This window comes from Sceloporus occidentalis, unplaced genomic scaffold, assembly GCF_023333645.1.
Source record: "Sceloporus occidentalis isolate IW3139 unplaced genomic scaffold, rSceOcc1.0.p SCAF_208, whole genome shotgun sequence".
Lineage (NCBI taxonomy): Eukaryota > Metazoa > Chordata > Lepidosauria > Squamata > Phrynosomatidae > Sceloporus > Sceloporus occidentalis.
In genome coordinates this window covers 462052-477875 of record NW_028317188.1, presented here as the reverse complement: position 1 = coordinate 477875, position 15824 = coordinate 462052, and the positions used below count along the sequence as shown (strand labels likewise).

The following is a 15824-nucleotide window of genomic DNA, read 5'->3' as shown; positions in this document are numbered from 1 at the left end:
ATAACGTTACATGCATGTACTTTAGGCTAGGGCCTCTGCATACTTTTTAGGGGTACCCAACAGCAAGCTGAAGCAGGACATATTCTCATTCCCAACGGTTGGAAAGCCCACTCCCTTGATATTTTGTACAGTAACAAGTCACTTAATAATTCTCCAACAGAACCAAAACACATACACATACATGCATGAGATGTTTGCATCACTTCCATCTGATTGAAATATTATTATACAAACCCCTGAAAGTTTGACTATAGATCACCAACAGTAACTGGAGCTCCCTTTTCGGTATGCAGGAATGCATCTACATGTTTAATGTGTCTAATAACATGACAGTGCCTCTTGTGATCCTCTTATCTGTCCGTGTATATACAAGGCAGAATGTGAAGACAGACAATTACATCTAAAAACACCCTGCTTCTAAGTATCCAATCATTATCACTCGCTGACATGTCCAGACTGCCTTTACAGAGGTTTGTATGTGTCAGAACCTTTCCATTATACGACTTGTTATTCTCCAGACTATGTCATATAGTGATGTTTTGGACAGAGAAACCAATGGATGTTTTTTCAGATACGTTCACAAGCTGATAACTTTCTAGAATACAGCGCAGTATTTATAATCAGACATATTTTTATGACGAGTAACACAAATATTTTAATCAAAAAAATGACTTATATGGAACATGGTTGAATAATTAGTTTTAAAAGAACAAATATTATTAGACATTTTAATGTTAAATAAAGACCCCTTTGCTGACAGATTTATTCTCATCAGCAACCTATAAATCAGACATAAAAACATAATATTTAGAAAAGTTGGCTGGGTTTTGTTATGCTTGTCTGGTACACTATAATATTTAATGACATAATGAAAATGTAAACTTATTGTCAATGTTTCCAAACTGTCCTGCTACAGGATCAAAGTGTCATTAGCTAGCTTGAAAATATTTTGAGTCCTGGCATACAACGTAAAGTATCCCCCCCTTAAAAGAAAAACAGCTGGAACCCAACATTCTGACCTCCCCTGTAAACAAATGTAATAATAAGTAAAGAAGACATTCTGAAGCTTGTTATATCTCTTCTCCGCAACATTGGCCAAACATTTGAACAAAGTTTACCCCACCTTTGAAGACGTTATTGCTACAGGCCACAACTTTACTGTGTAAAGAGAATGTATTTATGGAAACTACGGGTCTGCGGGCTTTCAAAGATGTAGACTATTATTTGTAGGCAGCCCTTAATCTAACAGGCAAAATGTTGGCGATTGAAAATGTCTGGAGAAATATGAAGACCTAAGAGCCTTTAGAAATTCAACACATTAAATGATGTTTTTTTTAATTTCTAAATAAAATAATATTTTCTTAGATAGATAGATAGATAGATAGATAGATATCATTGACAAACCAACTGATTTAAAAACTAGATAAAATGATAAAATATTTTTTGTATATCAAGCCAGCTACCTCTGGATCCAAACATCCGCACTGTTGTAAAGCTAAGGAACCATGGCTATCTCTAGTAGACTGAACGGGGGTTTATTTGTTTATTAACCCAAAAACAGTGAAACTCCACAAGACATAGTCTTAATAGACTACATACTGATACAAATCCAAAATAAAACATGCAATTTTGCATTGCTTAATGTTCCACAAGTATAACTGATTATTACTAAAACAATTTATTTAATCAGAAATAAACAATGTTGCGATAATTGTAGACATAAATATTTTAGACTTGAACTGACAGTAAAATCACAGGAGGAATGTAACTAATTTCAATAAAATGCAGAATTACTTGTATATAATAATGACATTAAATATAGTTATCTAAACTTGTGTTTATTTTTAATTGCCTAGCAGTCATTCTAAAAAAGTAATTTTAAATTGGTGAACTGTGTTCCATATTCTGAATATACTTCTCAAATTTTTCTATATAGATAAGACTAGTGTTTCTATCCCCCAATTTGGCCCAAGGATCGATCTAGAATCAAAATAGCCAAAAGGTAGCTATCCAGCTATTTGTCTACAGGGGTGGCCCAATTCCTTCATGAGAATTGGGCCACCCCTGGCCAAACATTAATTTGTATTCTCAGTACAAACATGTGTCTTATGAAAGTTTTAAAAACAATGGTGTTTTAGTTCATTATTGAACCTAACTTTACTAGCAAATTGACTTGGTTATTGTTCTAAATATGTGTGCTATAATTATTTCCACCTTTTAGACAAAGATATGAACATTTCTGCGCCTTGATGGATAGCATTTTTGTTTGAGAATGTATGTGGCATATTAAATATTGAATCTAATTGTGAGCTCATTTAGAGATGATGTAAAACTGTATGCTCAGTGAAATAACAAAGTTTGATAAATACTATTGTGATAAAATGTCATGAATGTATTACCATTGGTGTACATAGGGTAAAAATGGAGTGTACTATTTTAAGAAATGTAACCTCTTGTAAAGTAATCACACAGACAAGCATGTGCATTTTAAGAGGGATAATCATTCATTCGAGTTCTTGAGAAACCTATTATGCTTTTCTCTCTTGCAGCCATTAGTTCCTAATATATGTTTCAGAAATGATCCACATCAGAGACATTTCACCCCATAACTGTACGTTCACCTGCTAATTCAAACAACACTATCATGAACAGAGTGCAGCCCCGTCTGTCTGCCTTTATGCATCACTATATACCGGGTTCATACAGAGTGCACGTGTAGGAAAAGAAAAACAAAGGAACGTCAAATCAAGAAATACCTCCAGATTTGTCTTAATAGACATTTTACAAGATGAGTAAAGGCATGAGGCAAAATGGTCTATTTAAGAACTGGTAAAAGTATACTTTATATGATAGGACTATGGGAAAAAATCAACACTATGTTACATAAAATATCAAATGTCATGTTTTATTATGAGATCACTGGATACTTCAGTTCATGTTCCAATAGCACAGATTAAAATGAGAAACAAATATGAGGTTAGAGGTGCAGTGTAGACAAAGGTTAGCCTGTCCACCTTAATGAGTGATTTTATCAGGAACTGTCTCATTGCAGATTGTGTTTGATGCTCATTATTAAACTAACATTATTAATAAAAAAATAAAATAATATATATAATATGAACTATGGTTTTCTTTTAAGCTGAATGACACATGTTGAAGTGGCCCCTCGTTAATATCTTTGTGATAATACTTACACAGAGGAATTGCACATTTGTAAGCAATCTTTAGCAACCTGGGAGACAGGGACAGGCTAGCTGCCAAGTCAGTCCAAATATTTCAAGCAGTTTTTCGGCATGGTCCCACTGACCCAGGTAGCTGCCCCACTATCCTACTTTTGTGGGCAGTGGGAAGCATGGGCTGGTTGGGGCAAGGGTGGTGGAAGCAGCACAGACCACTATTCAAGCTTCCACTTTGTCTCTAATGTGGCTATTATGTAAGCAGGGCAGGTAGCCCCATCTGACCCCCTGCTAACTAGTCATGCCCACTTCTGTGGTTGGTCCACACACCATAACACATGTCCTGATTTGAAGACCTGAAATGTTGGGCATATGGTCTGTGCATGTGTCAGTTACAGGGGGGTAGGGTCAAGTAGAGCCAAGTGGGCCCTAAGCAGAAGGTGCCATCCTTCTCCTGATAGGAGATGGGCACAATTTTCATAAAATACACTAGCTACAGTATGTTTTTGTTGTAGCCATGATATTACAGCAAATTGTCCTTGTTACAGAAATAAAGTCAATAGGGGCAATGAGGTGACACTATAGTACGATCAAGTGTCCATTCATTGATCCCTCATCGCGTTCATCTAAAACATTACTTAAAGTAATGTTTTTTTAGTAAAAATGTTCTATTGTACTTATGAAACACATGTCTATATAAATAGACATCCTAGGCGATTCAGTTCTCATGATGCTCAACCGGCCAATTAATAATATAACAACTACCGGAGAGACACTGGTTATTTCCAGATGCTGTATATAAATCGAAGATATTTGATCCCTGATACCTAATGATGCTGTCATAGTTTAAATTTTCCCTTCAGCTAGACATAACATTTGCTGCATGATCCTGATGTGTGTCAAATTCAACTCATTTGGAAAGGAGTTTTGGAAGTTGATTTTTTAGTGTTATTTTAAAATATTTTACATATTTCATTGGCATGTGTTGAGCTGCATTGCTGATGGTGACCATTGACACAAATATTTATTGTATGATCCAAAGCATGGTCCTCAGGACCAAAAGGCAATTTGGGCTCTATATAGCTGACATAACAAGTGACTCATTTTAAAACCAAGAGCTTTAGTGTTCATGTTGTGAGAGTGTTATGTTATCCCTGTATTGTTATATAATTCTGGGCATTAAAAATATCTTTCTAGTTGAGAATAGATAGATAAATAGATAGATAGATAGATAGATAGATAGATAGATAGAGCTAGAGTTTACAACTTCAGAATATAATACTTGTATAAAAGGAGAATAACGTTTGAAACAGAGATAAGCAACCATTTCCCAAAGTCCTATGGACTACTCTTATTCAAAGCTAATAATGCCTCATGCTCCTATATCCTACGTATCCAGGCTCAAATCCCACACTGCTCATGCGCAGGCTTGGTAAGCTAGGCCAAGGTTTAGTTCACAACCAGTTCACCCCCCTCTACTAAATGTTCAGCATAGCAGCATTTGCCTATCCCTGGTCTCAAATGGCATTGAGTCTTTACCTGTTAATGTCAGGTTGCTATAGGTGTTTGAGAACTGTTCTTTCAGTAAAACCAGGTGCATCTGAGCAGCCTTCTCTCTTTGTAGTTCCAACATGGTATCGGGGTGTTGGGCTATATTGCATCCTTTTTGTTTGTCAAGAGAAATGTCACTACGAACAATATCTGTACAAAGACACAAAGAAGAAATAGAAAAAAAGTGTTAGTCTGCAGACTTTTGAACATTTTAAATGTCTACCTTTTAGTTTCACAGATTTATACCAACCTTAGGGTCTAAGGGTACATGAGCAGGCTCTCAGGGTCTCACAGTCTCAACATGACTCCTTATACTCTACTCATCTAATGAAATCTTTGCATCAAAGTGGTTTTTTTCTCGTGGGTATAAATAAAGCTAAAATCATTTCTTGAATACAGGTAAATTAATTCTAAATATTGTTACTTCCTGGAAAGTAAGAAGTAGTAAGAGCAGTTATTAGAATTACTTTGTTGCCATCATCACTCCAATACATCCCCTGTGATAGACTATTAAAGGTTTAATATTAGCGCTACATAAAACCGCTTGTACTGTTCCTCATTCCCCTGATTAAAGCACATCCCTTGGAAAACGCTTCTGACATCTACAAGGATCATTAAACTTCGTGTGCCTGGACTACAAGTGGGTTTCAGGTCAAATAATTGGGATGCTGGCAGGAATAGCGACCCGTATTCCCCTGCCTAGGCCCAGTGCCCAGACTTGTTTGATGATCTCTACCCAACCCCTGCTTATGGGTTGTTGAGGCCAAGTAAGAAGGGGACTGGGCAGTTGTTGATCATCAGAGTGGTTTGAGGCTATTTGTGAAGGCCTCGGGACTGGCGACTTACAGGAAATGCAAACTGCAGGACTGTGTTAAGCTCATAGCTGCACCGCAGGTTGCATTTTTATAAGCATTCCTAGTTAATGGGGGAGGTTTGGTCATGAATTAGACCACTGCTTCACTCTTTTAAAATATAAAGGCACAATGGGGATGCTATATAATGGCATCGCAATCCCGCACTTTTGTCACATTTCTTACACTAAAATCCAACAGAATTAATGACAGGTGCGCCAACCTTCTACACCTGGCAGATTATTGTGTTGGTAACTGCAGTGCCACTTATTATAAATAATATTATAAATAATAAATTATAAATAATATTGGAATGTCAGAAAAATGCCATTTTATTGGGCTCAAAAACACCAAGTCTTGCTTTACATTGTAACTCACAATGGCACGTCTGTTAGGTTCCTATGGTGATAGCACCACTAAACTTTGCTTTTTATACATAACTCACAATATAACATTTGCTTCTGTGTGATGTGGTGAGTCTATCAGAATTTGGGGGGCTGGGATGATGTTGTTGATCTGTGTCCACCCCACAATGGTTTCTTTGTGCATGAAGGTATATTGAATTCAGTAGCATGATTTCTAGTGCTAAAGTACTATGTATGGTTACTCTGTGTAGATATCGTGGAAAGGTCTGTTAGCTGGCTAGCTGCAATAATGCAATGACTCACATGTATTTAAATAAGGGTTTTTAAATCAAGAATAATGACTGGCTTTAGTGCCTAGGGATTTTTTCTTTTTAATATAGATAAAATAAAAGGTGTTCGTAGTGTCATAGTAATGGATCTTTTTATTTTTTAACAAAACCATTTTCTACATAATATCTCAACGTGGGATCCACTTGTATATCTATTCATATTCATTCAATTTTATTTCATTATTCATTTTTGCAGCACCTTTAATACAGTTATTAACAATATTTAAACATTGAGCATAATTTCCAAGAGACCGGTAAAAATATTTTTTTCTCCTCTAATTTCCTCTTGTTAATAGATATTGTGAGATGACTGGAGGTAAAAAAAAAAAAAAAAAAAAAAAAAAAGAGACAGCAATGAGAAAATAACTTCAAATTTTAAAATACACCATTACATGCTGTGTTTTATTAATTTATTTAGTTTTCTTCTTCTAGATCTGCAGAAGTATGCATGGAAGGTTGAACTTGACGGACTTACATATTGATTTTAACTTCAGTTACAATGTAGTAAAAAACAACACATTACAGATGGTTACAATGTATCTGATCTAACTTTTGCATTTACAGGATCTGACACTTTATATAAAACATATTTCCATTTTCATTTGAGTAGCAGTTAAAGCTGATTTTTGCCCTGATATTTCAGGATGTAATTAGGCCTGAGGCTCTGGAATTAGAAAATCTCCTGATAATATGTTCAGGCCACTTTCAAGCAAAAACTCTGTATTCCATGAAAAAACTGAATTCCGAAAAATGAATAGTAAATGACGAGAGATCTCTGCTTCAACAGCTACTTGTAATTGTCGAAAGTTGTTATTATTTACAACATAATACTATTTTGTTTGATAGCGTTAAGGGAAATCAAGTTGTTTTGATGCTGGTGTACATGAGTGCACATCACTCGGGGTGTACATTCCCAGGTCTTTCCCTAGGTTCAGGATTGAGCCCAGGAGTGCCCGTCCTGCCATCAGCATCTCTGGACATTAAACAGGCTGGGGTGCCAGAGACATCAAAGAGTGATACTTAGAAGTTCTGCAAAGTTTTTCCTATAGCAAAGAGTGGCTTTTTTTTTTTAAATCAAATATCATATTTTTAGATAACATTCTCACATGAATAGTCCATTAATCAGGAGGAGTTACTTTCTGGTTATCTCCCAATGTCTGGGGGTGACATCCAAAAAAAAAAAATAAAAAAATGAAGGTCTTGGCAAGCAGAGTGACAGTAATATAAGTAAAAACTGAAAAAAGTAATGTTCACAGCAGTTACAATGGTATTTATACCTCTACAATATCCTTAATTGATTTAAAATGAGTGCCATCTAGAATATTTTTGAATTTTGCCTTTGAATAAAATTGCTTTTGAGATCTTCAAATTAATAAAATTCATATGGAAACTACCATACTAATTTAAACGTATAAAACTGTGCAAACTCATTTTATTCCACCACAAAATCTTGGGGTGCATGAATTAGTATCCAGTGCCAACAATTTATAAAATGTATTATTAGGACCCACAATCCTAGGTTTTAGTATTGATATATTTTTTGGGGTGGTGTGATGTTCTAGACAACAAAAACATGGAGAGAGACATCAAAGGGACAGTCTCCCAAAAGAAGAAAATTAAAATACTGAGCTCTAATGCAAGGAATGTTGAGATGTGGGCATTTTAATTAACCTTGCCTGTGCTCCAGGGTCTTTCTAAATTGCAGGCCCCTGTAGTGCCGAATGGAGTTGATAAATTCTGCCATGAGATGTATCTGATATTATGTACTATGCTTGAACATTGACTTGTTTGAGTAAACCACTTGTGTAAGAGATATTACATGTGATGTATATGTATGGGATCTTACGCAATAATTGTGTTAAGGGTTTAATAACCAGCATCAAAAAGTGAACCACAGACCCTCATTTTACAGAATGTCTGAACTCGCATAGAATATCCTCCCGGCGTGTCTAGTTTTAAGTTACAAAATTGAGAAAATATGTGGGAAAATCTAAGTAAATTGTGCTCTATTTACATGCAGAATGACTTGCTTTGTAACAGAGATACAAAACTAGTTTATGTTGTAAACAATTTAGAAATAGGAGTTCTAAATGAATTTCAAACAGCTTTTTAAAAAAATTAAAAAAGAGTTAATTTTTAATAAAGAAAGCTAAATTAAAAATTAAAGTAAATGTTAAGATATTTTAAATGTTTTTATCAGTTTTAAACATCATGTTATATAATCCTCATGGCAGAAGTATTTACATATGGACAGCTTTAGGATATCTGTCCCTTGAATCTAGCAGAGTGAGCAGGAGATATGTGCATCTCTAACACAGATGTTATCCCTTGTTGCTCATCAGTCACACCATAGTGGCACAGAGAATGACACATATCCTGGTGCCTTCACTGACCCAGTGTTTGGAACCCATGAGTGAAAGGAGATCATTGCATGTAGGCTCGAACTCCTCATTAGACATCATGACTCAAACACTGGAAAAGTTCAGTGAAATGATGCTTTAACAGCCAAGTGAGTTTATGCATTATTATTATTATTATTATCGTTTATTTATATAGCGCCAACAGTTTACGCAGCGCTTAATACAATACATAAATTCAAGGGATATGACAAGACAAGAATTGACAGACTAAGACAAACCGATACATTTGGTGGAGAGAGCCCGGCTCGCAAGCTTACAATCTAGCATGGGGCTCCACTCCACTGAGTTTGCTGACATGTAATATCTGATGGACCCAACTATAGAAGAAACAGGCATTGATAAGTGAGGTACCATGTCAACATAGCAACCAAACATTAGAATGGCCACCAGAATCCCTTTTTGTACCTTACCCCACTGTCTGAGAAATTGTAGGAGTTACTGCGCATCTATTCTAGCCACGTGACCTTCATATTAAAATATTTCATGTTTTAGAAAAGTCTATATGTGTAGTGTGTATATATGTAAAGCTAAAATGAAGCAAAATATAACAAGAAAGCAATCTGCAATAGGAAACTGCCACTCACATGGCATGGTTGAGATTCCTTTTGACGTGTCAGAATGTAGATACTACACATTCTAGGTTGTGTATGTACCACTCCTTGTAAAAATGTTCATTCTATCTGTTATACAAGGGATCCCAACTCATTTGCACGGGAACAGTGAAGGTTTTATACAACCCCATCAATGTGCCCTGAAGAATTGGGCTCCAACTATACATCAAGACATCAGAAGCCCTAGCAACCAGCACATGTTATTTAACTTGTACAACATAAAACTTAACAGAGAAAAAAATAAAGTTTTATACTGACACTAGCATGTTCCATAAAGAAACTATTTTAATAAGAGTTTAGTGTTCCATAAATCAAATAAACTTTACAAGTGAAGTACAACCCTAGAAGTTTGTATGCGAACCGAATTCCAAGGGGATTTATCTGACTTTATTTATAATAGCTCTTAATTAAAAAGTGTACAGTTGATCAGGGAGGTCATTGTATTTCCACATTCAGACTCGCTGTCCTTTATGAATGATTAGAGGTGAGCTATACAAGCTCAGAGGCTAACCCATACTTACAACACCAGATCTTTTCTGATTTATCTGCTAAAAGTGAACGCATGGGCCCTCAACAGTTTGAATGAAAAGATTAATTTCAGTAAGGCCCCTCAGAAAAGAATGGAAGCGTGGACATATAATTTGTGGTTGGAATTATACCTTGAGGACACCTGCAATAAATTTAAGGGGATTTTTGTAGTAAACAATAATTCCATAGTTGTGGAGCAGGAAATAGCCCGTACCACACCTTTTTTGATTTATACAGATTCCTAAATACACACCACATGTGCCCTCCCCTTGCTCTCCCACAGGCAGTGGCAGAAGCTCTGTTCCACATTTAGGTGATGAAAACTTCAGAGCCTTGCTAACAAGGTCTGTGGAGAACTGCATAGCCAGGGGCTGCAATGCAGAGATAATACATCTCATACAAAGATCTGGACTCATCTCAACGCAGACTTCTATAACATAAAGGGCTATGTCCTATTAGCTGAGATGAATTAGATCATTGTTTCATATGAAACATCTCCACTGCATATACACTTATCTCAATACCAACATCAAAAATTATAATTAAATCAATGAGAAAAAAATCCCATTGTGCATCTGTCATTATTTTCCACGAAAAAAGTATGATTTTATTAAAATGTTGTTACATAAGCTACAATAACTATATAATAGGCAACATAAAAGGCTATGTCCTTTTAGCAGGGATAAATTAGATCATCGTTTCATCTGAAATATCTACACTCAATACCTACATTAGAAAAACAAACTATTAATCAATGAAAAAAATCCAATTGTGCATCTCATTACCTTTTTGGAAATAAATGTGATTTTGTTGAAAAGGCTGGCCATATTAGCTGACACATTTAAGACATATCTAGCAACTCCACTACATGTATATCAATGCCAACATAAAAAAAAATCAATGGAAAAAGAACCCTATTGTGCCTTTACAAGTTACAACATAATTATGTGTAAATATTTCTACACAAATGTCAATGCTTTAATATAATTGCAACAGACATATAGAAACTTGTGTCAGGACTGTAATTTACCAATAATTTCCCCAGGAAATTTTTTATATATATATATATATATATGAATAAATGTTGGGAAAGACATTGTAACTACGTGCTGAAGGGGTTAATATGTAGGGTGATAAAGCAGGGAAAGGGGTGTATAGGGAGAAGTGGCTGTTTTATGTAAGGTGGAGTGTCTGTCTAGAAGGTATGGCTTAACAGTGATGTAAAGTAAATTAATAAATCTTTATATTCTACATATATTGCAAAGTGATTTTGGGTTTATTGTGGGATTTTTAAGGTTTGTAAGGAATGTAGTTGTAGTTATATATGAACCAGAGCCTGCCCACTAGTAACACAGACTGGAATGTGTGCAGACTGTATTTAAAGCAATTACATAAAATGGTTGGGGGTCTGTTTGTCTGTTTTGTTTGATGAAATGTTTGAGATATTTTGGATATTTGCAGCTTTTTGCAACATTTTTTTTTCAGTGCCATAAACATTTGGGTAACTTCTTTCTGGGCACTTTTAGTTTTGTAAGACCATAATGTTCCAGTGGAGGTGTCTGAGTATGTTGGTGCATATTAACCTGTTTATTGCCAGGGAAGAATTCAACACATGGTAAATCTACTGAGCAGAAAGTGCAAGTGATTTACAGTTTGTCTCTGATGCTTTGGTTAATAAAGTGTTAAGTCTCTAGATGCAATAATGTGAATCGTTTTAATGCATTTATGTAGATAAGCAGGATACATTACATTGTAGTTCTACAAAATCTTTCATTAAGACAACAAACCATACGGGAGTTTCCTGGGCGTGATGGGGATGGGAGTTGCAATGTCACATGCCAGTAAATACAGGGATAGGCTACCACTGCCAGTGGACTACAACTCTCGTCATGCTCTGCTGGCCACTGCCCAAACACTGTGGCATCTAGAATTGGCAGGGCTATGAGACTGTAACTGGTGCAGGAATAAAGTCCTTACCGTCTTCATAATTCTTTAAGTAGTAATCTGGCCCGGGTCCACCTCTGCTCTTTGCAGGGTTCTTGAGGTTCTGGAATTGTAAGAAATCTGTCCTTTTCCCCCCAAATCTCAGGAAAGCAGGGGACAGCCCACGGGCCAAAGTTATCAGCCTTTTGGAACTGGAAAGACACAAATGAACAATCTTTTCTATGATCCGGAATACATTTATAACACAGCACATATAGGTGCAGATCCAAAACATGCAATATACCTGTACTTACCATCGCCAGGGCATGATGCCATATTTGGCAACCAGAACTTAAATCAAGGCAATATCAACATCATAACAAGGCTGCCTGAGATTTATGTGAATTGCAGTCCCGAGCAGCTGAATTTACTGCTACATGACTAAGGACAGGCGCTTAGTCTTGTGGACTGCGACTCCTATTACCCTTAACTAACAGTTGGGCTGACATAGGTTTCTTATACTTTCATGGGCCTTTCAGATAGCCTGAAAAGCCTGTTTATTTAAACGTAATGCTTTTTATCTGGGCTTAGGTGGTACACTTTTCAGGTTAGACGGTTTAGGTGTGTGTGTGTGTGTGTGTATATATATATATATATATATATATATATATATATATATATTCACATCACATCAGTCATGGAACAAATACAACTGCACCAGGTATAAAAAAAAACCATATATGTAAGGGCAACAGCCCAGAAAGAGTTCTGTGTGCTTTTGAATGACTATATGGAATAATTTGCGTGAAAACTCTCTATAGAATGTATGCAGGTTGCTTATGTACACTGGAAACACAATGTTCTTTGGGCTCCTAAGCAAAACAAATGTGAAGCCCATATTTAGCTCATGGGGCTGAGAAATTATCCATACACTAAATAATACAATATTTATAATGATCAATATGTTTAAAGAGAACTACATTACAGCCATATAACTATCAGCAATCTGAGTAAACTCATGTTGACTGTTTGGGTATCCCTTTTTATCCTGGATCCCCTTAGACCAAATGGGGGCTATAGGCAGCTTCTTAATCTTCTTATATGAGAGTGCCACCCCACATTGGAGAGAGGAAATGCTTGATGGAGTGAACTGCTAATGTAGGATATGTCTTTCCATAGATTAAATTGTATGGGTATTTTAACTTCAGGTGAGGTATGGGGAAGAGATTCCCTTTTTTCAAAATGTTAGAGTTAAAAAAAAGTCTTCTCCAATCGGGAGAGACTAGTAGGGAGATAATTTATCATACCAGCTCAGTTAAATGCTATCTGATGTGTATTTAATCTGGTTGCTATTTTATGCCTGGCATGCTAAGTCCCTGCCTCATCAAGATCCAGCATCCATATGTATACCTAAATACAAGGGTTCATTGCAGAGGGTATTGACCCAGATGTCAGCAAACGTTGACAAATAATAAATTTTAAGTATATTTTAATGTGCTTAGTTTTTGAGACTAATGGGCCAATAATAAAATTTACTGATGACGTTTGGAATTATGGAGAAAAGTCAGAAGCAAAAATATCCCTGATCTCTGTTCTTCTACCCAGTATCTCATCTATACTGATTCCTAAAAGTATTTTTTCTGAAATGCCACAATTGATGCAGTAGCGTGTTCCCTAGTTAAACAGCTGGTCTAATATTTTTAAAACATAAGCAATTAGAAGAAAATATTTTATAGTTTATTTAAAGTAGGTTGAATCTTGAAATGGAGACAAAGTATATGATTATTTAGATGTAATGTAGGGAAGTGTTACTTTACAGATAGAGTGGTACATAAATGAAACAGCCTCCCATCAGAAGTGGTAGATGTTAATACAGTGAGGGATTTTAAGCATGGGAAAGCTATCCTGAATCTAAGAAAACACCAATGAGTCTTTACATCAGGAAAATGGGCAGACAACATGGGCCAAAATTGTTCTTATCTGACCCCAAATTCAATTATTCTTTGTTTCTATTACAACAGTATCCACTTTTATTAAAAGTAATATATTTACAAAAAAGACAAATCATATTTAAATCACCACAAAGGAAGGAGAGCACATCTAGAAACTAGAAACCTTTGGATGACCTTTCTGTCAATTAAAAAACTCACCTTGCTATAGTTAGTAGAATTATGAAATCTGATACAAAGAAATCTACCTGCTACCCTACTTGATTAGTCAGTAAAATCCTAAATGTACTTAAATGTGTTTTAAACCTACAATTTTTTTTCATCATAATTAATTTGTTTGAACATCTATACCTAGTAGGATTATTCAGTCAAATCTAGATGTGTTATAGATTATATGGTGAATGCAAATAATCTGTAATAATGTATTTAGAGCTAGCTCTTAAAAATAAGATTTTTGTTAAAATTGCATGCTATTTATGGAAAAATCTTATACTTATTTGGTACCTCTGATTTTACAATGGTAAGTAACTTGAACACATAACTGGATATCTTTATATAATTACCACTATAACTACTTAGGTCAATCAGGGAGATCTAAGGCCACACATTGTTGACCCTTTCAGTGTAAGGGACATATGAAACACATTGAAAACAGCCACTGACAGTGCTATTTATCGGTAATGAATCTATAATAATAATTACATGCTGGATTCATCTGACATCATGAGTCAAATGGATGGATCACTCACATATTTGGTGACTTATCCTACAACAATAATAATAATCATTATTATTATTATCATTATATCATTATCTTATTAGAGGACATTTTTTAATAGCAAAGCAGCATTTCTATTTAAGTAAGAAAAAATATTGCTTGTTTTATTTTGCATTTTATTTTTTCTGCTAGGGTTTTAATAAGCTTTTTAATAATATAACAAAAATAAACTTTTAATAAATAATCAAAAATAATGTATTCAATAAAATAATTAATGACAAAATCGCACTAAATTATAATAAATTCACTTATTTAGGGTGATTAATTTTAACAAAATCTCCAATGCCGAATGATTCCTCTTTTAAGCGCGCGGGGGGGGGGGGGGGGTATTTGCAAAGTATTTACCCGGCCCTCTGGCTGTTAAGAGGTTAAAATGAGTATGGTATGTTATGGAGCTAGCTCTGATTAGAGGCTTGCATGTTTTCTTCCTTCAATCACATCTTTGAGTTGCATTATTCTATCTAGCAGTTCAAGTCTTAAGATCAAAGAGGTTTAGGATTGTTTTACAGATCACATATTTTCTGCATTGGGGAAGATTTTTGGCTTGTAATATTTATTTGTAGATCTAGGAAGTAGTCTGTATTTGGAATTGCAAGAGTCTGTGGAGAAGAAATATATATTTTTAAAAGAATATATGAGTTTCCTTATCAAGTGCACTGTAAACATTTAAACAGTGCACATAAGCTTCAAATAATTATGCAGTCAAGAGGCTAAGGAAAATAATTTTAAAAGGGGCTTCTAATTGTTGGTTATGTGTAAGCACTATGTTTTTTAAGTCATAACTGATAAATTTCTGAAATGCTTTTTACATTGCAAACATGTGCATCTTAATGCAAACCAGTTCTCTGCTCCATTAGAACATGGTTTATAAACCTTGAGAAATTGTTTCAAAAGCAGTATACATTTCATGTTAAATCATTAGATGATCTCTCCACTATAATATTCTGTGGTCTTACCTTAAAAAGTCCAGCCAGCCATCATGGATGATAGAGGGGTCCAACTGAACAGAGAGGAAGTTTTCACTTACAGTCCTTATTGGGGTCTTGGTGTTCACATCAAGCAGAACCAATGTTCTTCCCTTCATGCTTGAGGTCCTGGGTACTGGAAACACTTTCCCCTGGGCAGGTTGGTAGGAACATGTGCAGCTGGACACTAATATCAGAAAGAATGTGACCAGTAGAAGAACATGTTGGGGGGTGAGGCAGGAAGGTGATGGGGACATTCTACAGAGTGGCTTTGATCACAGCTACCTTCTTCAGACCAGGAGTGGAGGCACTCTGCTTTAACTAATTGTCCTTATCTCAAGTGCTTGTCAGAGAGACCCCTTTTTGCTATGTTTTGGT

At 35.5% G+C, this 15824-nt stretch overlaps 1 protein-coding gene across 1 annotated transcript in view; it reads right to left on the bottom strand.

Moving 5' to 3' along the window:
* Nucleotides 1-15565, bottom strand: part of LOC149277627 (inactive heparanase-2) — a 95555-nt gene extending 79990 nt beyond the window's left edge. The window contains exons 1-3 of the mRNA XM_089502675.1: nt 15438-15565; nt 11809-11966; nt 4716-4877 (exon numbers count right to left, since the gene is read on the bottom strand). Of these exons, the coding sequence (XP_089358801.1) occupies nt 4716-4877; nt 11809-11966; nt 15438-15565 (448 nt within the window). The remainder of the gene's footprint in view (nt 1-4715; nt 4878-11808; nt 11967-15437) is intronic.
* Between the last annotated feature and the right edge of the window lie 259 nt (nt 15566-15824).